Raw genomic sequence first — 26719 nt, 5'->3', positions numbered from 1 at the left:
TGACCAGAGTCAAGTGGATCCCCAAAGGCTTGCAAGGTAAAAGTAGATAATACCTTACTCTCTATTTGTGGTAGTGTGGGCGACCAGTAAGGCTTTATCAGAGGATAGTGTTAAGCATTTATTGTACACACTCAGGCAAGAAATGATTTCACACACTCAAGGAATAAACTCTGACCAACTTGTTTTGTATAAAAATATTATTTAGTTGTATTTTATTTCTAGAACCAAGCCAGGCCTGGTACAGGTAAGTATAATAGTACTTTGCAAGAATAATGCAGTTGAATACAGTTGAATGCAGTTGAAGGCAATTGGATTGGTTACAGGTAAGTCACTTGTTCATAAACAGTAGAAATGACTTTTCAGTTACTTTTGAAATTATTTTTTAAGTTACTTTTCAGATTACTTTTCTTACTCAGTGTGGTATACCTAGATACCACGCTAGGACATTTCCTGAATAAAAGGTAAGTAAATATGCTTTTGTGAGCATACAGTTTCTTACGTTTTCATACAAGTTTCCAACTACACACTTTTCACAGAAAGCAGTCAATGCAATCCTATGGGAGGAAGGAAAATGCTACTTACCACAGTATGCATCTGTTGACATATAGAGCTGTAGATTCATATGCTTTAGCATAGATCACCATCTGGTGTTTGGTCCGGATGTTTGCACTTTATTTTTGTTCGAAGAAGTCTTTCCAATCACAAGGCAGGTGACTCCTCCTTTCGGTGATTCTGCACGTGGGCATCAACTCCATCCCCAGATTGTTTTGCCATGAGGGTGATGATGGAGTTAGTAAAAGTAGTAAAAAGATGTCCATGTATAACGTATCTAAGTAAGATCATACTGCAACAGATAAAGGTTCCCAGTGAGGCGGGTGGGCGCATATGAATCTACAGCTCTATATGCCAAGAACAGATGCATACTGTGGTAAGTAGCATTTTCAGTTTGAGGCATATGAGCTGTAGATCATATGATTTAGCATAGACTATACAGCAGTTATCTCTCTAATGCAGTGGCTAACCTGTAGCTCTTGCAGTGGTTTGGAATAGTGTTCGTAAAATTGCCTGGCCCACACTAGCTTGTTGTCTTGCTAACACAATGGTGCTTTGTGAATGTGTGTGGTGTAGACCATGTTGCATCCGTGCAGATGTCATCTAATGGTATATTCCCTAAGAATGCCACAGAAGTCCCCAGCTTGCGTGTAGAATGCGCTCTAGGGGGAATTGTTAATGTGCGTTTAGCTTTAATGTAGCATGTTTTAATGCACTTACCTATCCACCGTGCAATACCTGCCTTTGATATGGGATTGCCTTTATGGCTATAAGGAAGGCTACCTTCCAGGTGAGAAATTGCAGGTCACATTTGTGTAAAGGTTCAAATGGCAGACCCATTAGTCTTGTAAGAACTATATTAAGATTACACACTGGGGAAGGTGGAAGTCTAGGGGGAATGATTCTTTTGAGTCCTTCCATAAAAACTTTAATAGCAGGTACTCAAAACAAAGACAAGTGCTGTCTGTTTTGTAGGTAAGCAGCTATTGCAGCCAGATGTAAGCGTATGGATGTATACGCTAGATTAGAATGCTGTAGGTGTAATAGGTGGCAAATTATGTTTTGGATTGAAGCATCTAGTGGATTGATTTGGTTGTTTGTACAGTAAATTACAAACTGTTTCCACTTAGCTGCATAGCATGCTCTTGTGGTAGGACGTCTAGCCTCTTTAATGATGTTCATAAATCCAGTTGGAAGATTGAAGTAACCAGACTCTAGGATTTCAGGTGCCAGATTGCAAGGCTGAGATGACTGGGATCTGGATGTCTTATCTCTCCATGGTTCTGAGTGAGAAGCTTGGGGGAGAGGTGTAATTTTTGGTGAGGAACTACTGACAGTTCCAGCAGGGTTGTGAACCAGGGTTGTCAAGCCCATGTGGGAGCAATTAGGATCATTGTCATGGAATGTTGTTTGAGTTTCCGAACCACTAATGGAATTAGCGGGAGAGGCGGAAAAGCGTAAGCTAATTTTCCTGACCAGTTCATCCATAGCGCATTGCATTTGGACAAAGGGTGAGGATACCTGGATGCGAAGTTAGGGCATTTTGCATTGAGGTGTGTGGGGAAGATATCTATTTCTGGGTAGCCCCACATTTGGAAGAATGGGATGAGAACTTGTGGGTGTAGTTCCCATTTGTGGATCTATTGTCTTTGACGACTGAGCAGGTCTGCAATCTGGTTGTTTACTCCTGGAAGGTGTTCTGCAAGGAGATATATCTTTTGAGGAATGGCCCATCTCCATATACTTTGAGCTAGTTGTGAAAGCTGTAGAGTTTGTCCCCCCTGTTTTTGTATGTAGTACATTGCTGTCATGTTGTCTGTACGAACTAGGACAACTTTGCCTACTAGATGCTTTTGAAAGGCTTTTAATGCTAGAAAAATTGCTAGAAGCTCCAAATGGTTTATGTGGAGCTGTTTTTGTTGTAGGGTCCACATGCCCTGAATGGTATGTTTTTGAAGATGAGCCCCCCAACCAGTGTGCGATCCGTCTGCTTTTAGCACTGTCCGTGGAACAGGGTCGATGAATGGCCACCTCTTGCAAAGGTTTTGTGTATTCCACCACCGCAGAGAGCGATGTGTGCAGCCATCTACCAACACCAGATCGGTTAGCTGACCTTGAGCCTGGTTCCACTGACGTGCTAAGCATTCCTGTAGGGGACGCATTTGTAGTCTTGCATATGGAACAATTAGAATGCAAGAAGCCATCATTCCGATCAATTGCATGAACACTCGGGCTGGCAATGAGTGTTGAGGCTGAAATTGTGATATCATGGTTTGCATGTTGCGTATCCTGATTGGATTGGGGTATGCTAGAGCCTTGCAAGTGTCTATTGTGGCTCCCAGGTACTCTTGCATGTTGGACGGTTGAAGATGAGAGTTGGTGAGGTTCACAGTGAATCCGAAGACGTGAAGCAGCTGAACTGTTTTGTGAGTGTGGTGTATGCAGCTGTGTTGTGACTTGGCTTTTATTAGCCAGTCGTCCAAATAAGGGAAGACGTGAATGTGTTGTCTTCGTAAATGAGCTGCGACTACTTCCAGACACTTGGTGAAGACTCTGGGTGCTGTAGTTACCCCGAACGGGAGAACCTTGAATTGGTAATGTTGCCCGTCCACCACAAACCTGAGATATTTCTTGTGAGCCGGGTAAATGGGACTATGGAAGTATGTGTCCTTTAAATCGAGAGTGGATAGAAAGTCGCCTTGCTGAAGCAATGGGAGCACCTGTTGTAGTGTGACCATGTGGAAGTGGTCTGATTGAATATGGAGGTTTAGCTGCCTGAGATCTAGGATGGGTCTGAGAGACCCTTCCTTTTTTGGAAACAAAAAGTAGAGGGAGTATACTCCTGTCCCTTAATGATGTAATGGGACTGGTTCTATTGCATGTTTTTGTAACAGAGATAGAACCTCTTGTTTTAAGAGTGTGGAATGTTCTGGTGACATTGCACGTTCTCTTGGAAGGATAGTTGGGGGAGTGCAGGTAAGTTCCAGTCAGTAACCATACTGGATAATTTGTAATACCCACTTGTCTGAGGTGATTGAATTCCAGACCGGTAGGAACTGTGAGAGACGTTCCCCGACAGGTGTGGGATGGTTGGGGGACAGTGGAGGGAAGTCACTATTTATTAGCAGGGGACGAACGGGTGGAGTTACCTCTGCCTCTTTCTTTATTATTATTCCCTCTGTAGTTTCCTCGAAAATATCCTCAGGAGGAGGTAGCTTGGTTGTTATTTTTATAAGGAGGAGGAGGGCTTCTCTGATACTGTTTGAGCCACCCCTGTAAAAGGAGGGGCGAAAGGAACCTCTGTTAGAAGGCAATTGTAGGGCCCCCCATGGACTTAGCAGTTTTGGTGTCTTTCTTCATTTTTTCTACTGAATTATCGACTGTTGGTCTGAAAAGATGCTCCTTATCATAGGGCTGATTAAGTATGGAGGATTGGACCTCCTGCTTGAATCCATAGATTCAAAGCCAAGCGTGCCTGCGCAGCAGTATACTTGTGTTGATGGCATGAGAGGCTGTGTCCGCTGCATCTAGTGCACATTTTATGGAAGTGTTGGTGATCAGCTTACCTTCCTGAATGAGGTTGTTAGCCTTTGTTTTATACTCCTCAGGCAAGTGTTGCATGAGTTTTTCCAACTCATCATAGTGAGCCCTATCGTAGCGTGCTAACATGGCCTGAACGCTCGCAATACGCCAGTGGTTAGCAGCCTGTGAAGCAACTTGTTTGCCTGAGGCATCAATGAGTTTAGACTCCTTGTCAGGAGGAGGGGAGTCACCTGTGGTGTGAGAGTTAACTCTCTTGCAGGCGTTAGATACAACAAGAGAGTCTAAGGGCAATTGACCTTTTATATATACAGGGTCTGTAGGAGCGGGTTTGTATTTTTTATCCACTCAAGGTTTGAGAATTCTGGCTCTAACCGGGTCTTTGAATACCTCGTCTGTGTGTTTTAACAGGCCCTTGAGCATTGGCAAAGTATTAATAGATCTTTGCAAGTGCGTAAATGTTTCCACAAGGAAATCTTCTCCTAGAGGGTCTGTATGGAGCTCCACCCCGTGGTACTGAGCAGCTCTGTTGATAAGCTGCGCAAAGCCAATGTTGTCATCAGGTGGGGAGGGTCTGGAGGGATACAGGTCAGGGTCATTATTTTGATCTGGATCCTTATTATAATCTTCCCAGGGATCAGTGTCTTGTGGTATGTCCTGGTCGGTATCAAATATGCAACTTACCAGTATGCATCTATTCTTGGCATGTAGGGCTGCTGACATTCATATCTGTGCATAGATCGCCACCTAGTGTTGGGTCCGGATGATTGCATATTGTTGTCCTGGAAGAGTCTTCGAAGTATCACGAGATAGGTGGCTCCTCCCCTGGACTACAGTGCGCATGGGCATCCTCTCCATCCTCAGATTGTTTTTCGCCATTGTGGCAGTGATGGAGTAGATACAGTAAGTGATGACCATGCTATACAGTAATTCTGAGTGCTGCAGCCGCTACAGGCGCTGGGGAGGAGGGTGGGCGATATGAATGTCAGCAGCCCTACATGCCAAGAACAGATGCATACTGGTAAGTAGCATATTCGGTTCGAGGCATGTGGGCTGCTGAATTCATATCTGTGCATAGATTACATAGCAGTCCCTCCATTAGCGGCGGCTGCCTGTGCCAGCTGCAGCAGTCTGAAAAAGGGTCTTGAGAACAGCCTGTCCTACAGTTGCCTGCTGTTTTGAATGTACATCTACACAGTAGTGTTTAGTAAATGTATGTATAGTGGACCATGTGGCTGCTCTACATATTTCCTCTAAAGGAATGTTCCCTAGGAAAGCCATGGACGCCCCTAACTTTCGTGTTGAGTGGGCTCTTGGAGGAATCGTTAATGTGCGTTTAGCTTTTTCATAGCAAATTTGAATACATTTAACGATCCATCTGGCTATCCCTGCTTTGGAAATGGCGTTGCCCTTGTGTTGTGGAGAAAAGGCAACGAACAGTTGTTTTGTTTTCCTAAAATCCTTTGTTCTGTCTATATAGTACATGAGGGCCCTCTTTACATCTAGTGTATGGAGCATTCTCTCTGCGACATTTTCTGGATTTGGAAAGAAAACAGGCAGTTCAATAGTCTGATTCATGTGCAACTGCGATATCACTTTAGGCATGAATGTGGGGTTGGTACGTAGTACAACTCTGTTTGCGTGAACCTGTATGAATGGCTTTTGAATGGTTAGTGCCTGGAGTTCACTAACTCTTCTCAACGAAGTGATTGCCACTAAGAAAGCTACTTTCCAGGTGAGGAATTGAATCTCACATGAATGTAGAGGTTCAAAAGGTGGACCCATCAATCTGGTGAGGACCACATTCAGGTTCCACACCGGTGCCGGTGGGTGTGTTGGAGGAATCACTCTTTTGAGTCCCTCTAAGAAGGCTTTGATGGCAGGCACTCTGAATAAACAGTGGTGCTGCCTGTTCTGAAGATAGGCTGCTATTGCGGTTAGATGTATACGGATGGAGCTGTATGCCAGATTGCATCGGTATAAGTGTAACAGGTAACAGATGATGTTCTGAATGGATGCATCCAGCGGATTAATGTCATTGTTTTTACAGTAAATGACAAACCTTTTCCATTTAGCCGCATAGCAAGCTCTGGTCGTGGGTCTCCTGGCCTCCTTGATGATATTCATACATTCTGGAGGCAGGTTCAGGTAGCCAAACTCTAAGACTTCAGGAGCCAGATCGCCAGGTTCAGCTGTTGCGGAGTTGGGTGCTGAATTTCGCCATGGTTCTGTGTTAAAAGTCTAGGTGTTAGCCGCAGCCTTTGATGCGGCACCACGGAAAGTTCTTGCAACGTGGTGTACCATGGCTGGCGTGCCCACATTGGAGCAACCAGGATGAGTGTCATTGAGTGTTGCCTTAGTTTGCGTGCCACTAGCGGTATTAATGGCGCTGGGGGAAAAGCGTACGCAAATCTGCCTGACCAGTTCATCCATATCGCATTGCCCTGCGACTGTGGATGCGGGAACCTGGCGGCAAAGCTTTGGCATTTTGCGTTTTCCCTTGTGGCAAATAGGTCTATCTCTGGATGACCCCACTGCTGGAAGTACGGTTGGAGTACTGATGGATGTAGCTCCCACTCGTGCATTTGGTGGCTGTGTCTGCTGAGCAGATCTGCCATTTGGTTGTCCTTGCCCGGGAGGTGTTCTGCCATGAGGAACATGTTCCTCTGAATGGCCCACCTCCACATGCTCTGAGCCAGATGAGACAACTGTGGAGAGTGTGTTCCTCCCTGCTTCTGGATGTAGTACATGGCAGTCATGTTGTCCGTCCGGATCAACACGACTTTGTTGCACAAGTGTACTTTGAATGTCTTCGTTGCCAGGAAGATTGCCATCAGTTCCAGAAGGTTGATGTGCATCTTCTTTTGCTGTGTCGTCCATAGTCCCTGCACTGTGTAATTGAGTACATGAGCTCCCCATCCCTGGAGAGATGCGTCCGCCGTCAGTATTATTTGTGGAACAGGCTCTTGGAACGGTCGGCCCTTGCAAAGGTTTTGTGGATTCCACCAATGCAGAGAGTTGTATGCCCGACCGCTCACCAACACTAGGTCTTTCAACTGTCCTTGAGTCTGATTCCATTGACGTGCCAAGCACCCCTGAAGCGGGCGCATATGTAGTCTCGCGTGCGGGACTATGAAGATGCAGGAGGCCATCATGCCTATCAACTGCATGAACACTCGCGCTGGAAAGGAGTGTTGAGGTCTGAACTTCTTTATCAGCAGTTGCATGCTGTTGATCCTCACTAAATTTGGCTGAGCTTTGGCTGCCAGAGTGTCTATGGTCGCGCCCAGGTACTGCCGTACGTGGGCGGATTGAAGATGTGACTTTGGATAATTCAGTGAGAATCCCAGACTGTGAAGAAGGTGAATGGTGTGGGATATGTGGCTGGCACACTGCTGGGCTGACTTTGCCTGAACAAGCCAGTCGTCCAGGTCCTAAAGTGTGCAGCCACTGCCGCTAGGCACTTGGTAAAGACTCTGGGCGCTGTGTTGTTACTCCGAAAGGGAGGACTTTGAACTGATAATGCTGATCCTGAATAGTGAACCTGAGATATTTTCTGTGTGATGGGTGTATGGGTATGTGGAAATACACATCCTTCAAATCCAGTGTTGCTAGGAAGTCTCCCTGACTGAGTAACGGCAGAACCTGCTGGAGGGTGAGCATATGAAAATGCTCTGGCAGAATGTATTGGTTGAGAGGTCTTAGGTCCAGTATAGGTCTCAGAGACCCGTCCTTTTTTGGGATCAAGAAGTACAGAGAGTACACCCCTGACCCTCGTTGTTCTACAGGCACGAGCTCTAAGGCTCCTTTCTGCAGCATACTTAGTACTTCCTGCTGCAATAATGTCAAGTGCTCTGCGGACATAGGACGATGTCTTGGTGGTATGTTGGGTGGATTGGATGTTAATTGCAGACTAACCGTACTGAACAATTTCTCTGACCCACCTGTCTGTGGTGATGGATCTCCAGACTGGCAGGAACCGTTGGAGTCCACCCCCGACCGGGGGGCAGTGACAAGACGTCACTGTTTGTTATTGGCGGAGGACCTGGTGTTGTTGTGTCCTCGTCCTCTGCCTTTGGTGCTGGATCCACGATATCCACCCCTATTGTTCTTATTATAGGTACTCTGGGTACCTCCTTTATTGTACTGCTGCTGGGACCCCTGACCTCTAGCTGCTCCTCTATTCCCGGGGCGACGAAAGGAGCCACTCCGAAACTGCTGCGACTGTAGAGCCCCCATAGATTTCGCAGTTTCAGTGTCCTTTTTAATCTTTTCTAGTGTAGTGTAGTGTCAACCTCGGGCCAAATAAAAAGTCTGGGTTGACTGGTTGATTCAAGATATTAGTTTGAATTTCAGGTTTGAAACCTGATATTCTCAACCATGCGTGCCTCCTCAACATCACACTAGTGTTGATTGCCCTTGCTGCAGTGTCAGCTGCATCTAGTGCGCATTTGATGGACGTATTTGTAATGAGTTTTCCCTCTCTGATGAGGAGCTCCGCTCCATCTTTGTAGTCATCTGGTAGGTGCTCTATCAGTGTTTCTAGGGTATCGTAGTGTGACCTGTCGTATCTGGCCAGGAGTGCCTGAGTGTTGGCAATGCGCCAGATGTTTGCCACTTGTGCTGCTATCCTTTTTCCCGATGTTTCTAGCACTTTGGACTCCTTGTCCGGAGGAGGAGCATCACCGGTAGTTTGCGAGTTAGCTCTCTTGCGAGCATTAGAAACTACTATTGAGTCCAACGGCAATTGACCCTTAATGTACATTGGGTCTCCTGGGGCTGGTTTGTATGTTTTTTCTATTCTCGGGTTCAATACCCGTGCTCTGGTTGTCTCCTTAAAGATGTCCTTAGCATGTTTAATAACCCCTTTTAACATTGGTAGAGTCTTGACCGTTCTTTCTGATTTTGAGAATGTGTACACCAAGAAATCCTCTTCCACAGAGTCAGAATGAAGTTCCACTCCGTGATTGGCAGCCGCTCTTTCAATGAGGGCGTTAAAAGCAGCAGTCTCTTCAGTGGGAGATGGTTTTATATTATAAATATGAGTGTCAGGAGCATTTTGTGGGTCTCCTGGGTCATTAGGGTCTCCCCATGCTTGATCCTGGTCTTGCTGTTGTTCATCAGGGTCATTATCCACAGGATAAGTGGTATCCTCATTATAGCCCTCTCCTGCATCCGCCTCCGAGTGTGCGGGAGAAAAGGATTGTGGTTCCTGATCATATGTTTGGTAAGGTTCCACAAGCACTGGTGTCGAACCTGACGCCATTGTCCTTTTCAGTGGAATTTTGTATGATTCCAAAGTCTTTTCTGGAACAATTTTCCGCTTGCGGAACGACAGTCTACCAGTGTCTACGTCGAAAACTGGTCCTATGAGTCTTCGACATCTGTTCTTTCTGTGGACACTGTTCTTGGTTGTTCGATACTCCTCCTAAGTTCGAACATCTTAGGTGTCCCCGGTGGTGGCAATCCAAACTTAATCGGTGCCGGCGCCGAGTGAGCCTTGGCGACCTTGTTCGGTTCGGGACCCGTTTTCGGTTCGAGAGTGTCCCGTTCCCTCATGCGCTTTAGGGACTCCGATACCTGTTTCAACGTGAATGCCGACGGTGCTTTTGATCCGACAGGCTCTTTGGAGACAGGCCTCGACGCGGTCTCCGGTTTCTTTCCTGTCTTCGGGGCTTCGATCCGAAGTTTTGGATCGACGCCTTGTTGATCGGGTATTTTGGCAGTCTCAGCACTCCTCGGTGTTGATGTAGTCGGATCGACCACCTTGACCTTGGTCGTTGGTGCCCCAACCTTCGGTGCTAGAGGCCTCTGCATCTGCTCGGGACCGAGGGCCTTCTTTTGTTTCTCGGTGCCGAAGTCCTTTTTTGGTTTCTCGGTACCGAAGTCCTTCTTTGGTTTTTCGGCTCCGATGTCCTTCTTTTGTGTCGACGGATTGGAAGGTTTCGATGCCTTCGATCCGACCTGAACCAGTTGCACTTTCGGTTTCGATTTGACCGGTGCAGGTTTTGGTTTCGATTTCACGGAATCGACTCCAGTCTTTTTCGATATTTCTGGCTCTTTTGAAATGTTCGAAGCCGGGCCTTCAGGCGGGGCTGTAGAACGATCCGACCGATCTTGGGTAAGGCCCGCAGGCGATCCCTCGACCTGAGCCTTATCAAGACTATCTCCCTCGGCCTCCGCATCGACGGATTGGCCTAGCTCCTCGCCTGAGCTATCTTCCTCGGCCCCAAGGGCCTCATCGTCGTCTCCTACCTCGTTGACGACGTCTTCGTCCTCGAAGATCTCCTCATCTTCGTCGTGATATTGGGAGTCATGCTCCGAAGCCGGGTCCGATTGTTCTTGAACATCCTGCTCTTCAACGTATTCGAATTTTTCCACCTCTTCGACGCTCTCGACTTCTTCATCCCCGGTACTGAATATGTTAACCGGGTTAGGCGCCGATTTTTTGGCCTCCAATCTAGCCGCTCGTCGATTCCGAAGGGTCTTTTTAGACCGGAACCGGGCGCAGGCCATACACTTGGTCTCATCATGATCCGGTGATAAACATTTGTTCCACACCAGATGGACATCGACGTGTGGATATTTTGCGTGACATAGAGGACATCTCTTGAAGGGAGTCCTCGATTCCATCTTCGAAAGTCGATCGATGTTCGGACCGAAACTCGGTCCGATAAGGGTGAATAAGTTCGAAAACAAGTATAATAATTTATCTATACCGAACGCAAACGATACCGACGATATCTAAAGGCTTTTGGCCTTAAATAAAGTTTTCCTAACTTGAGCTAAGATAAGCACATCCGAACCCAATGGCGGAAAAAAACAATCTGAGGATGGAGAGGATGCCCATGCGCACTGTAGTCCAGGAGAGGAGCCACCTATCTCGTGATACTTCGAAGACTCTTCCAGGACAACAATATGCAATCATCCGGACCCAACACTAGGCGGCGATCTATGCACAGATATGAATTCAGCAGCCCACATACCTCGAACATTTTGATCTTCATCCCCATCCCCATCCCCATTCCCATAATCTGTGTGTCAGGTGAAAGTGGAGGTGGTGGTGAATTTGATGGTGTAATCAGTAGATTGGGATTAACAGGAGGGGAGGGGTGTATGTAAGGGGGAGAAGGGTTAGTACCCATGTCCTTCTTTTTCAGAGGTATAGCAGAATCCTCTGAGAGATCTAGCTTCCGTTTTTTAGGAAGAGTGGCCCGAAGGCGTCCAGTTTCAGGGTCAATAGTAAGTCTCTTTTGTTTTGGATCCAAAACTGTGTCTTCAGATGGAAGCTCCTTTGAAGGAATATATGTCTCTTTAGGAGTGGATTTCGGCATGGAAGATTTGGGCTGAGAGTCTTTGTGCGTCAAATGTTTTGAATCAGTGTTTAGTTTTAGCCTGTTTAGGGTCTGAAGGTTTCACAGTGGCATGTTTCGGCTCCGAACTTTTCGGCGCGGAGGGTATCGGATCCGAGCTTTTAGGTGTGGAGGATTTTGTTTTATTTTATTTATTTATTTATTTAGAAAGTTTTATAGAGCGCGAACAAGATCCTTGCGGATATCAGAGCGCTTTACATAACAGCAGCCTATAAGAGGAAACAAAAAACAGAGATAAGCAAGTGAACAAACATATAAAAACCGTGATGAGGGCAAATATAGTGGTATAGAGGGATTACAACATGGTGCTGTCACATAAGACAGGAACTAGCGAACTCAGTTCTGAAGGGAAAGAGCTCAAGTAAATTTTGCCATGAGAAGCGCTTTGACTTCTTTTTTGAAAGCGGCGGAGGAGGCATTCCGTCTGGTTTCGGGGGGAAGAGTGTTCCAAATTTTGGGCGCCAACCCAGAGAAGGATCGATTATATGTTTTCTTTTTGTTGAACCTTTGAGGTTTCAGTAAAAGGTTTTCGGCACTCCTGGAAGTCCGTAGACCACCAGAGATTGTCAGTTTCTGCGCGAGGTAGCTGGGAGAGTTGTGGTGTAAGGCTTTATGAGTCATGCACGCCACTTTTAGGTGGATTCTAGCTTCAAATGGAAGCCAATTCAAGGATTTTAAGTCAGGGGTAATGTGTGCAGTTCTTTTCGAGCCAGTGATGAGTCTTGCCGCAGCGTTGATAGACGCTCTTAAGGGCGCTGTTGCGGCTTTTGGTAGCCCACACAGGGAGACGCTTCCGTAATCCACAAAAGGGAGAACTAGGGCTTGTACAGCCAACTTGAGGTCCTCGATTGGCAGGAAGGGTTTCAGCTTCCTTAGGGTACTTATCTGGAAATTAGCTCTCTTTGTGGCGTTACTGATGTGTTTTTGCATCATGAGATTGTTGTCGAGAGTGATCCCCAAAGATTTTGCAGAATCCACGATAGTTGGTTGTACGTTGAACGCGGAGAGTTGTTTGATCAGGTCATGCATTAGAGGGATCTTGGCCGGTGGTGCTATGAGGAGGAATTCTGTTTTTAATGCGTTGAGTTTGAGGTGATTTTCTGATAACCAAGACTGGGTGATCATGAGTGTGGAGTTGAGCAAATTAATGTCCTCTATGGAATTGATCTTGAGGTATAGTTGTGTGTCGTCTGCATACATATGAAATTGAACATTGGATGTTTGCAGGATTTCAGTGAGCGGTTCCATGAACAGGTTGAATAAGGACGGTGAGAGTGCGGACCCTTGCGGCACCCCAAGAGATACAGGGGAGGCATTGGAGAGCGCGTTGTTGACCTTGAATTTTTGTGAACGGTTATTCAGGAAGGATGTAAACCATTTTAGCACTGTGCCAGACAGACCCATCCTATGCTCCAGGAGATCTAATAGTTTCTGGTGTTTGACCGTATCAAAGGCTGATGAGAGGTCTAGTAAGATGAGTAAGCACGAACCATTCTGGTCAAGGATTTGTAGCGCATCATCAAGAATGTGTGTCATGGCCGATTCAGTGCTGTGACCCGCTCTGAAGCCTGATTGGTGTTTATTTAGTAGGTTGAAGTGATCCATGTGATTGGTCAGTTGCCCGTTTACACATTTTTCTAGCAATTTGGCCAAAGTGGGGATATTGGAAATGGGACGGTAGTTGTTGAGGTCAGAGGGGTCCGCAGTGAGTTTCTTTAGGATAGGTGAAACTTGGCCTACTTTGAGGGAGTCCGGGATGCAGCCTTGTTGGAGTGAGCTGTTAATGATTTTGGTCCAGAGTGGAAGGAGCCACGGTGAAAGGGCTTTGACTGCATTAGCCGGGAGGGGGTCAGTGGAATGATTGGCCGGTTTCAGGTTGTTGAGGATCTTGCCTAGGTCGTCTTCAGTGTACGTCTCAAAGGAAGACCATGCTGCCTTGTTTTTGGGGCAGGCCTTAGGGGGGGAAAGGCATGGGATGGGTGTAAATAACGGGGTGATAACCGTATGGGGAGCAGTGTGTGGTGGGCTGTCATTAAGGAGGTCCTTTATGAGGTTGTCGGTCTTCAGATTGAAGAAGGTGGAGAATTCTTGACAGTTAGGTTGTGGGCGATTAAATTATTTTGGTTCTGGAACTTTTGCTTTGGAAGATTTTGGATCCGAGGCCTTCGGTGTGGAAGGTGTTTTCTGTGCCGATGTTGTAAGGAGTGGCACATGTTTTGTCTTATGCTTCGGTACCGAAGGTGTTGGTTCGGCACCGAGCCCGAAGGCTTCTTCTTATGTTTCATAGCCGGGCTGGAGGGCGGGGCATCTGAAACGTTTTCTCAGTGTCAACCCAAGGGTGAGGGTGATACCGGAGCCTTAGATTTTGATTTTGTGGGTACATTAGGAGTTGTACTCACAGTACGTTGACCCGGAGTGACGTCCAGGTATTTCTCCATGTTGGACGCGGCTTCTGAAACGAAGACTAGGTCTTCTTCCTCAGCTTCTGCAGCTGGACGGTGGATTTCTATATCTTCGCCGAAGATGTCTGGTACGGAGCCGCTGCCGCATTGCATCTTATGGCATCGAGCCCGACGATTACGAATGGTCTTTTTCGATCGGAATGATCGACACACTTCACAGTCCTTCTCGTTGTGCTACGGGGATAAGCAGAGATTGCAGACCTCATGCAAGTCTGTGCGTGCAAATTTAGCACGACACCCGGGACATAGCTTGAATGGAGTCCGTTCCATCGACTGCTGACTTGGTCAGCACGGGTAGGCCCGACGGCCCGCCTCCAAGTTCCCGATCGAAGGTTTCACAATTTACACGATGCACATTGAATGGGAAATCGCGATCGATAGACAATACCGTTGAGGGTAGAGGATTACGCGTCGAAGGGGTTCGAAAGCGATACCGAACCGGAGGGTAGCATTACACATCCGAACCAGATGGCAGTAAAAAAGTGGAAACATCCGGACCCAACACCAGATGGCGATCTATGCTAAAGCATATGATCTACAGCTCATATGCCTCGAACATGAAGTTATTGGTTTACAGGTAAGTACTTGGTTTTGGGAGCTGAGTTTCTAGATTTAGAAGCAGGGTTCCCCAGGGTCCAGTATACACTCAAAGAGCACCCTCAGCGGCACTTGGGCAGCCAGGTGCACAGTGCTGAGGCCCAATGTTATCCAATGGGGGATAGGAGGCCTCAGTTGATGGCTGCTCATGGGAACACCACTTGGATGTGGGAGCAAAGCATCTAGGGTTTAGCTGGGGGCAAAGGGGGATCCGATTTAGAACACAAGGTGCACTCACAGCAGCACAGGAGCGTCTGGGTGCAGGGTGCTGATTTGGCATCAGGTGCCCTGTTGTTTTCTTTGCAAGTTGCCGGTTTTGGCTGCAGGCTCGGTTCAGAAAGTCTTCAGGGAAGAACCACCAGCTGGGCAGGTAAGTTGGAGGGCTCGGGAACGTAGGTGCACCTCAGATTCTCTTCTTCAAGGCGCAGGGCAGATGGATATAGGGGTGCCTTTTGAGGTCGGATTTATTTCACCTTACCAGGTCACTCTCAGTTGGAGGTCTCTGTGCAGAAGCTGCAGACAACGTCAGGAAGTCCTGGAGGGGTCAAACCACGGTTGGACTGGAGTGCTAGGGGACCTCGCTGGGACAAGTGGGCCACTTGATTCTGGCTGTAGGCATCGGGTGCAGTGGTGGTTCCAGGCATCGGGTTTTCTTGTCCTCAGCGGGCTCGGAGTATTTCTTTGATGATTCTTTTGAACAGAGCTGCTGTTCACAGGAGATCCGGTTGAAGGCAGTCAGTCCCCCCAGGGGTTCTGGAGGTCGCTGGCTGCAGGACAAGGCGACTTTTAGTGCAGAATCCCTGGAAGCTGCAGACAACTGGGGCCAAGTCAGTTCTTCTCTGCAGTGTCGTCTGCTGGGCGTCTTCTTTCGTCCTTCTTCGTAGGTTGCAGGAATCTGTCTTCTTGGTTCAGGGCTGCCCACGAAATTCTGTATTTAGGGGGTTTTTCGGGGTTTTGAGGTCCGTAGCCTTAGGGTAACTACACCCTTGGTGTGCTCACCCCACGTGGGGGAGTGGGCACAATCCTTAATCCTGATTAGAGAGCGCCTGCCATCTGCAAGATGGTGGGCACTGAAGAGTGGGCTTCACTTCGCTTCCCCCGCCTGAGAGGTAGGGTTGGCAGACGTGGGCACACCTTCTGGGCTGCTCTTATTTTTTCCTCCTGTCTTCCCGCCAAAAAGGGGGTGAGACAGGAAGGGGGCTTCTGCTCCTGATGGCAGGAGGGGCTGGGGGTTGTGTTACAAAGGCAGCAAGGCTTTGAAGCTTCCCTGCCACAAATAGCTGTTCCTGACCAGGAGGGAGGTGTGAACCCCTCTGCCCAGGAAAGTCTTTGTTTCTGGGCTCAGGAAGCGAACGCTCCCACCCCAGGGGTCCATCATCAAGTCTTGTGGTGCAGGCTGGTGTTTGACAGTCAGAGAACCCACCAGAGACTGGTTGTTTTTCAGGGGACATCTCTAAGATGCCATTTGAGTGCATTTTTCATTAAATCCCGCACTGGCATCAGTGTGGGTTAAATGTGCATAGAAGTTTTATGCCAAACTTTCCAGTTTTCAGTACAGCCATTATGGTGCTTTGGAGTTCGTAATGACAAACTTCCAGCACCATATTCTCTTAATGGCATTACTGCACTTACAATGTCTAGAAATTGGTCTAGACACTGTAGGGGTACAGGGCTCGTGCACCTGTACCCTCACCACTGGTATAGTGCACCGAGTTAGAGGAGTGGCTGACCTATGCCAATGCAGTGGGTTGTAGGCATGGCACACAGGGATGTGTGCCATGTCGACTTTTCACTTTGCTCTACACCAAAATACTCAGCCTGCAGTGGCAGTGTGTGTGTGTGTGTGTGTGTAAAGGTACAGGGCCTCTAAGGTTGGCACAATAAGTGCTGCAGCCCTTAGAGGCCTTCCCTGGCCACAGCACCTTTGGTACAAGGGACTGACAGTGACCTGGGAGGTGCCAATTGGGGGTACAAGGTACAGTTTTGGGGAAAGAACACAGGCCCTGGGAACCTGATTGGCATGGACCTGGGACACATCAAGTCAAAGTGCTTCAGTAATCTGGCAAAAGTGGGGGGAGTTACTGCAATAGAAACCCAGCTTCCTACAAGGGGCAGATAGACTTTTAAGTGTGGGCTGTGAAGAAAAATTTGATTGGCGAAAAAAAAAGGAGAAATAGGCCCATAACTATTTTCGAACTTAATGGACATTAGATCCAACTTATAAGAGAGACTGGATCCACATACACTATAATTCCTAGAGAGATGTTTGAATGGGAGTGGGGAGGGAACTAATTTAAAACCCAAGGATATATCTCCAGGAGGGTATCAACAGGAGACTATTGACATATTGGGTTATATGGAGGTTCACATTTCATTTGAGAAAAGAAACATACAGGGAAAAGTAAATGTAGCGAAACATGGACCTCTAATTTTGATTGTTTTCTATGAAAAAGATTCTACGTGTGGAGTTGGAAAATCTATGAAAATCTCTAAAACTGTATCCAAATAACTAAAACACGTTTACTTACCTGTTTACAGGAAATGTCCCAGTGCAGTATCCAGGTATACTGCACTGTGTAAGAAAAGTAATCTGCAAAGTAATTCACATGACCTGCTATTGAAAAGTCATTATAAAGTATATGTACAATATTTCAAAGTATTGCATAACCAGTAATTCTACTGTAACCAAACCAAAGTATATACACTACTGCAATTCAAAATTGTATTATTACTGCAAAGTTTATCCAACAAAATGCCCAAGCATATAGGGGTGCACTTACAGCAAATTGCACCAGCCGGTTCCTCCCACCACAGGTATCACCATTGGCGTTAATTGGACAGGACCACGCAAAACTGCTCTTTCAGAATTTCTTTACTGTAGACCTGACGCGTTTCAAAGCACTAGCTTCTTCCTCAGAGGTCACAGTGGTTCAAACAGTCACAGGGAACTCTGTAGGTCACATTACTTAACCCCTGCAAACTCCGCCTTTAGTAGGACGCGCATCATGCGCGCTTTGCATTGTAGGACATGTAGTCAAAACGGAGCATTATCCACCTTTAGTAGGTCCTGTGCAGCTGTTCCTTATACAGTTTTTTTATATCACCCTCAGTGGGCCTCAGAGCAGTTTCCACAGTCTTGTTTCGTCCCAACTTGCCGTACCGCATACTAGATTGGAAAAGTTCCAATCAGCGGCCTCCTCCTTGCTGGATGTTGCTGCCCCCCATGGCAGGACTACCGTGTTTAAAGATTATCCAACAAAATGCCCAAGCATATACGGGAGCACTCACGGCAAATTGCACCAGCCGGTTCCTCCCACCACAGGTATCACCATCGGCGTTATTAATTGGACAGGACCACGCAAAACTGCTCTTTCAGAATTTCTTTACTGTAGACCTGACGCGTTTCAAAGCACTAGCTTCTTCCTCAGAGGTCACAGTGGTTCAGTTTTGCGTGGTCCTGTCCAATAAATAACGCCGATGGTGATACCTGTGGTGGGAGGAACCGGCTGGTGCAATTTGCCGTGAGTGCGCCCCTATATGCTTGGGCATTTTGTTGGATAATATTACTGCAAAGTATAAACCACTTACACATCCCAGGCTTGTTTGGTTCTAGGAAATACAATAACTGAAAGAATATTTGCATACAAAACCAATTGGTTTGAAGTTCAGTCTTTGAGTGTGTGCCATCATTTGCTGATTGAGTGTGTACAACAAATGCTTAACACTACTCTCTGATATAGCCTTACTGCTCGACCACACTACCACAAATAGAGGGTAAGGTGCTATCTACTTTTACCTCTGCCTACCTTTGTGGATCCACTGGGCTCTATGCACCCTATACCAAGTTTTGGTATAGTATATACAGAGCCAGCTTCCTACACCCCTTCTTTGGCTGAAGATGAGTCTTCCGATTTTACAGCCACTTTGTTTTGAGGCCCATATTTACACATCCTGGCAAAGCGACCTACAAAACCACACTTCCTACATTCTTTGTTAACAGCAAAGCAAGATTTCTAGTCTGATATATAGCCCATGCTTCCTCCTTTGTTGCACCTTCTAGATTGTTTAAAACATGTACTGCTTTTAACTTTTCGGTTTGAAGATTTTAGAACACCCCCTCTTCTACTTCAGTTTTAGATAAATTTGTTTGTCCAAAAGCACCAAAAGTCTTCTGATAAAGCTGTTGATTGCCTTTTCTTACTGGCAAATGTTTTTCTAAAGTTGCATAATAGTTTTAAGGAATTGCATTACATCGGCTTACCAAGCACCATTACACACACAAGACAAAGGTCGAGACAAACTACAGTGGAACGCTGTATGGTAACAGAGGGCATGCCACAGGTATCAGTGGGAAAACTATGCATACATAATGCCTGAAAAAAAAAATTCTCTGGCTCCCCTAGGGCCCATTTAAACCGTCTGCAATAAATACATACAGAAATAAATACATTCAATTCTTTTTGCTTATTTGGTCTTCTACATAATTGTGCACACACAAGCAGGGCATGGTTCAGTTGTTTTAGGTTGGTGCTGTGTTGGACAGTGTTGCTTTGTCTTATATCAAAGACACAAACCATGGTTTCAAGCTCCCTCACGTAATTAGTTATAATTTTCATAATGAAATGTTTTTGTTGAACAGCAACATCATTGCGTTTTTGTTGTTGTTTTGGGAATGTTGCACAGAATCTCCAAAAGTCCTTGGCAAAGTCAATAGGTCTCAAAGGTGAGACCTTTTGGATTTGCCAATGCTTGTTCAATATTACTTTAGATACCAGTTAACAATTTTCAAGATTTGTCTCCACCTTTTTGGTATTAATGTCAATTATTGTACGTTTTTTAACAACACATTTGTGTATTGTTAAAATAATGTTGCACCGTATATCGACAGTAACATTTAAATTTGTTCACCCCAAATTCTGCACGTCTCATGCACTGTCTATTGTTAATTATGTACAGACAATCAAGGGTATTGTCAGTGGGATGTAAGCTATGCAGAACCACTTAGAGGGTATTCTCCAGCCATAGGTTTTTACACTTGCTCATTAGCATCACTATGGTTTCTAAGACGTATATACGTTTGTATGTATGTGGTAATTGTAAAGAGTGACCCTAACTCAAAGGCAGTGCAGCACTCTACAAGGTCAAAGCCAAAGGATATGGTCAACAAGTGATTGGAGAGGTAGCCGAGTTTTAGGAGCAGAAGTATACTGTTAATGCACTGTGATTTAGTGTTCTAAAAAGTTGAACATTGTCTCACAAGAAAACCTGGATTACTGGATCCCCAGTATTCTACTGAACCTTTGATGTCCCTGATTTACAGAATAGACATTTTAAATAACTTGAACTTTGAAGAAACAGCACTGGCTGAAAACTGATTTAATTGAACATTAGTTACCGTTTCATGCTATATCTGAAACTCTAACTTCTAAAATCTTTTAGAGTAAATCTTCAACTCCTCCACTTTGCTACTTCTGAAGAGGCAAGTTCTCACATGCAGTAGCTTTCTTATCCAACTTGACAGCTAAAGTACTATTGCTTTTGGAACAATGACGTTAACTCACCTGCACGTCTTTCCAAGTGGTTATTAGGCTGTTTTCCAAATCCATTTGTGTCACCTGATCATCTTCAATCTGAAAGAAATATGGAATGAAAAATGAAAAAACATGTAACCCATGAAAAAATAAAATGCTAATAAGTAGAGTAACTGAATTAACCTCATACACTTGTAATTTCTTAGACTCCAATCAAGTCAATCATTTTGTTGCCCACTATGCTGCATTTTACCCAGATCAACCATCTGGAATTTAGCCTTGGTCCAACTCTAGTAGGAACAGTCTAGCCCAAACTGCAAAGGGCAGGTTGCCTCAGATGAGAAAAGAAACAACCCCTGTTAACTTTGACCTAATTAGGCTTCTTCAGTGATGTATAGTTTGAATCCTATTGCACAGTGAACACAGGATGCACATCTGGGCATACACCAAACCCACAATCTTAGCATAGGCCACTACTTTGCCTATCAGGCAGCAGTCTGCCCACCCTATTTAGCCTTAACTACTGTTGTGGCATCTATTTGTAATATGGTGGGAGCACTTCCGTTAGACATCGATGCTGGGCAAGCTGCCCTTTATGCCTGCTCAGCTCTTTTCTCCATCAGAAACAAACCCCCAATGTGTATGATTATGTCTGAAAAGGAAATAAATGTGGCCTAGAGCACAGAAAGTTATGACAGTGCACATTGGAGTCATTGTTTATTCTCCCTTCTGGATCCGCTATGCCTCACATGCAAAACATGTCTACACAGGAAGGGAAAATCTGCATCCGGAGGACAGCCTTAAAGCAGAGTAAGGGCGTCAGCCCTGTACCAGGTGGCAACCCCTAATGTATGACAGCACAGCCAGTACAGACTGCATGAGCGCACAATCAAGTGGTTTTCCCATCTCTAAATATGGTGGTGGAACTGTGACTCTGGTCGGACAGGTCCCGTGCTGATATCCTGCGCTGCCAAACTCTATATGAGATCCTTGGTCTCAACCATATGGAGCCTGCTTCCTGCTGAACTCGGCAGGTAACCGACTGAAGAATCTGTATTCTCTATAATAATTTTCTCAAAACTGTTTAATTATTTTATTAAGACATCTTAAAAAATGAAATTAACATATAAAGGTGCCCTTATAGCATAGAATGTGACATGATATTCACTGTTGGCTGACAGTTTTCTGTCCCAGGTGGGAAAAACTGTTCTAACCCAGGGGACTCACTAGTCAAAATCAGCAGTCACGTGTTTTGTCAGGTTCTTGTGAAATTATGTTTTGTCTATATGCCTGTCAAGGAAGGAAACTAGACTGATGAGTGATAAATATGTTCTATAGTAAAAAGGAAAGTAGCATTCAAGAGTTGCACTAAAAAATGATTCTTGCTCTTGCATACAGAGGATCTAACGGAGATATTGGCGTTCGTAAATACACATCATGAATCCAGAAATATACCCTACAAGTATAAGAGTAGCCCCATGGGAACAGATTTCTGACTTAATGAAGGCTGTCTTTATGAATCAGGCCCAGAGTGGCTGAAACATCTAAGTTAGGAGCATAGTGATGCAAGGGTCAGGAGCTTATCAATCACATCAGCACAAGAGAAACAGACTCAGACCCATAGAGGTCTTCCATCTGGTCAAATCTCTGAGCCCTAGGAAAGGAGCTGCACCAAGGACTTCATCTTTCTTTTCCGGCATTCAGATGATTTTAGCTGACTTTGCCAGTGGTGCTGAAAGTGCCTGCCCTCAATGCACGGGGAAAGCTGTACTGGAAGGCAGCGGCTTCTTTGAGAGCACTTACCCTGGAGTCTGTGGAGGCAAAGAGTCCGGAGATGTAGTGATCAGAACAGGTGGAGTCATTGAAACCACAGAATCTGTTCCACTCTTAGGGAGTGGCCAAGAGGATAAAGATCCAGCATAACTGGCTGAAAGGCCTTGAATTGCACACGGTCAGACAAAGGAGTATGGAAATACAGACTTTTTCTTTCTTAATAATGAGGAACGTCATTGAGACTCCAAACTGTCCCAGTAGAGGGATTGTTTCCTTGGGGATATAGAAAATTTTACCTTCAAATGAGGGATTTGAAGGAGAGATCTCTTGGGAGAACATACTCAGTCCAAGGACTTACCGGATTGAGAACAAGAACTTTGTTGTTGACCTTGGCTTAAAATAGCTTGGACATGAGTCACACGCTGAGTGAGGGGTTTGATCGGATCCAGGACATCACATGCAGATGCTTTAACGTCAATGAAATCTTTGTGTGGCATCTGTGCCAGACTTTACCCCCTGAAATCGTACAAGGAGACATCTGACCTAGTTGCAGTGGAAAAGCTGAGGAATTTAGTCAGTGAAGCAGCAACAAGAGCTCTGGACCGTGTCAATGAGACCTAGGAAAACAAGAACTGACACCAATGAGCCTGTTATATAATAATTATATATATATATATATATATATATATATATATATATATATATATTATAGTTACAACCTAGTTTCCATAGGAAATCTCAAAATTCTATTTTGAATAACTTTGGCGCCGGTTGACGAATTCTCGCGAAATTTTCAAAACAAATGGGGCGCTCCGTTCAGCTCCTACCCTGAAAGTCTCGGGGTGATTCGTCAAGCGGGGGCCGAGAAAAAGGGGGCGTCCCAAAACGCGTTTTCCCCATGCATTTTTCCATAGGACCTTTAGTCGAAGGTACAGCCCGAACGGCTGAACAGAATTATGTGAAATTTGGCAGAGAGGTAGCCATAAGGTCAAGGAAGTGCCTTTTGAAGGTCTCGTGTAAATCTGCTCAGTATTTCCTGAGAAAATAGCATTTAAAAGCATATAAATATCTATACGCGCGCACCGTGCGCGCACTGTGCGCGCACCCTGCCGTGCGCGAGCGCAATTCTGATTGGTTGTTAGATGTCGGTAAACATTCGAATCGGTCGAAACCTGGAAGTGCCGGCCGCCATTTTGTCTCTCGCAGTCTGAGGGGGTGAAAAACAAAGGTGGAGAAAGGGGGCAGGGTGGACAGTTCCTGACCCCCTAGCCTTTGTCAGGGGGTCCCAGAAGGACCCCCAAGGGCAAAAAAAGATTTTATTTTGTTTTCCAAAAATCGTGGAGTGCGCGCACGCTGAAAAAACACACGTAAACATTTTTTTTTTCATTTTAAACGGAAAATTAAGCGAGGTTCGCGCACCGTGCGCGCACGCTAAAAATCCCATAAAAAAAATTAAAAATACATAGATAAATTAGTATTTAAAAAACCTTTGAAATTCACTGAAAAAACCATAGGTTTCACACACGTTATAGTTACGAATTAGCATTTAAAAAACCTTGCAAATTCACTTAAAAAACCATAGGTTTCACACATGTTATAGTTAGCTGGACATTTCACTCGTAAAAAACCAATGAAATTCCCCCGTTATAGTTAGTGCAGGAAACTATAACTCACGCGACCGCAATCCTCTGCTGATGACGTCAGATATTACATCCCTGATGACATATGTGTCTTTCTAAAAAATAAATATTTGTAATATATGTATAGCTAAAGATTAATGGAAGAAGACATGGGTAAATAAGTGTCTAAATACAGTGATGTAATATCTGACGTCATCAGCAGAGGATTGCGGTCGCGTGAGTTATAGTTGCCTGCCTAACTATAACGGGGGAATTTCATTGGTTTTTTACGAGTGAAATGTCCAGCTAACTATAACATGTGTGAAACCTATGGGAACCTGATTTCCTTCTGATGACTATTGATGTTACAACTTTGTACACCAGTATTCGGCACAAAGATGGGCTGAATGCTGTTAAACATTTCTTAGGTAGCAGACCAGCAAAACTTTGGCACCACACACAAATGCTGCGATCTATGATCATTATGTGCCTGGAGAACAACTTTTTTCTTTTTAATGAAGATTTGTATCATCAACTTTGTGGGACAGCAATGGGCACCTGCTTCGCCCCCAGCTATGTGAATTTGCATATGGGCTGGTGGGAGGAGCAGGTGGTCCAATCCCTTTTTCAGCAAGAATGGCAAGATAATGTGATCTTGTGGAGTCGATATATTGACGACTTATTTTTGTGGAAAGGAGATGTCAATAGTGCCCAAGTTTTTGTGAAAAAGTTGCAGGTTAATTAATTGAATCTGAAGTTTACTAGTGTCATTAGTAGCTTAGAGGTGAACTTCTTAGATCTGACAGTGTATATCTACCAAGGCAAACTGCATACTAAGTTATTTCGTAAACCTACTGATGGAAACACGCTGCTTCATGCATCGAGTTTCCATACGACCAACTTAGTCAGAAGTATCCCCTACGGGGAATGCCTTAGAGCAATGAGGAATTGTAGCACCAAGAAGGATTTGGAGGCAGAATTAGAGTGCCTTAAAGGAAGATTTTCCATGAGAGGGTACTCACAAGAATGTGTTGGGGAAGCGATAAGGAAGGCAACCCAGAAATCTAGGGAAAAAATACTCTTTGATCCTAGTAAAAAGAAGGTGCAGGGTAGGCAAGATAATTCCCAATGCAGGATGATTACTACATTTAATAATCAACATAATGAATTGAGACACACCCTGCAAAAACATTGGCATATTATTCTCAATGACCCCATCTTAAACAAATATGTACAAAGGAAGCCCCTCATCACCTTCAGAAAGGCTCGCTCCCTCAAGCAGGGTCTAGTGAGCAACATGTTACCTACAAAAAATCAAGCCAAAATGAGTAAATCATGGCTAGTCAGAAGGGAAGGTTTCATAAAATGCACTAAATGTAAGGCCTGTACCTTTGGGAAGAATACGAATAGCTATATCCCAGGCTTCTCAAAGAAAGAACAAAAAATAAAGGGTCAGTTCTCTTGTAAAACAGAGTTTGCTGTCTACGTGCTTCAGTGCCTGTGTGGCCTGAAGTACGTGGGCAGCACTATTCTTCAAGTTCACAAGCGAGTGTTACAGCACTTACGAGCAATCAAGAATGCGGATAAAACCTATCCGGCTGCTCGTCATTTTGAGAAATATCACGATACAGATGTAAGAGGATTGTCATACTTTGTGATTGATGCTGTACCACAGAACATTAGGGGAGGTGATCGTCAGAAAGCATTACGTAGGCTAGAATCTAGCTATATTATTAAACTCAACACCAACCCCTATAGGTTTGAATATGGAAGATCTCCATACATACTTGTAAATGTCCTACCGATCCTGTTGTTTTTTAACTGTTTTATTGTACATATACTATAAATATGAGGGTGATGAAGACAGCTAATTGGTTCCATAACATTAGTTTTTTTAAATTATTTACAGTTACACCAAATATGGTTGTGAGCAACAGCCCACTAGGGCGAATACATTACCTTTACAATGAAGGTTGGTACGCAACAAATGGACCCAGGCGTTTTACAATGTAAGAAATATCTGGGATTGGGTCACGTGACTTCAATGTTGGCAATATATGATTGATTACGGCATTTTGGCCCATTAGGGCAGCGATTGGCATCACAATATATCGAGCAATATTTATGTACAAAAGAGCTTGAACATGATTTGCCGAACAGTCTATGTTGCGAGATTGTGTCTGTTTAAAAATTATAAATCAAGACACCGTTATCTAAGGATCTAATATTTATTAGTCTTTAAGAACGAATGTTAATAACATATACTATACATATATTCATAATGTCATCAATTTATCCAACTTTTTACAGAAGGTATGATTTTTGCTTGGTGTATAATGATTAACTTAATGTGGAACTACGAGTCTGTCTTCACTGTTTATGTTTTTGTAGTCCTCACATGTTACGAGAACAATTTCAGTTAAATTGATGCAAAAACTTTATTGCAATGTTAGTGAGCAAGCCTGCTTGGCAGGCGAAACGCGTCTGACATTAACAGCTGACAATAAACCAGATTAACTAAACGACACGGCGTCTACTCTCCTTCATTGGAATTTCCCTGCCTATATATATATATATATTTTTTTTTTTACCTACTTGCAGCCACCAGTAGGTAGTTATAGGTAGGACCTAGTTTCCATAGAAAAAGCAGTTTTTGTTTTGCCAACAACTTTGGCACAGTTTGAAGAATGTTCAAGAATGTTTCAAAATTAGTACATCAGTTGATTCAGCTATTGAAAGTTTTGGGGTGAATCCTCGTTTAATAAAAAGAAAGGTGGTGACCCCTTCATCACAGGGTCTACAGGGACCTTCGTTACTTCCCTTTGCTGAATACTGGAAAGAGAAGAATCATTCAGTAGGCTTTAAATCACTAGAAATACCCTTCTCCAAATACAGAAGCATGCAGAAGAGAGTCAGCCTCTTCCAGAAAAAGACCTTGTCCTTTGTCACTATGAGGAACATAAACTGCTGTGCAGATATGATGATTTGAGGAAAGGTTTGTTGGCATTTTCCTTCCGTCACAACCAATGTATTTTAGGATATCTTATACTCATGTGGGTGATACAATCGATATTATCTGTTAAAGGCAGGTTGATGAATTTTTTAGTAGACTTTGAACCCATGTAATGTAGCTATGAAAACTACTAAGTCCCCTCACCACAAGAAATGAAGGTCTGCTGATGCAGTTTTGGCTTGGATTGAGATTACTTTGTCTCTCTGTGAACATTTCCAGTTATTCTTGCCTAACGTCAGTAAGATAGTTCAGGATAACA

At 44.7% G+C, this 26719-nt stretch overlaps 1 protein-coding gene across 5 annotated transcripts in view; it reads right to left on the bottom strand.

Annotated features, from left to right (window-relative positions):
- The window catches only part of ARAP3 (ArfGAP with RhoGAP domain, ankyrin repeat and PH domain 3), a 530251-nt gene that overhangs the window by 72464 nt on the left and 431068 nt on the right, over positions 1 to 26719 (bottom strand). For all 5 annotated transcript variants that reach the window (XM_085617771.1, XM_085617775.1, XM_085617774.1 and 2 more), the window contains exon 24: positions 20086 to 20154. In XM_085617771.1, coding sequence (XP_085473897.1) covers positions 20086 to 20154 — 69 coding nt within the window. The remainder of the gene's footprint in view (positions 1 to 20085; positions 20155 to 26719) is intronic.

The sequence above is a fragment of the Triturus cristatus genome, chromosome 7 (assembly GCF_964204655.1).
Source record: "Triturus cristatus chromosome 7, aTriCri1.1, whole genome shotgun sequence".
NCBI lineage: Eukaryota > Metazoa > Chordata > Amphibia > Caudata > Salamandridae > Triturus > Triturus cristatus.
This window is presented reverse-complemented; position numbering and strand designations above follow the sequence as displayed.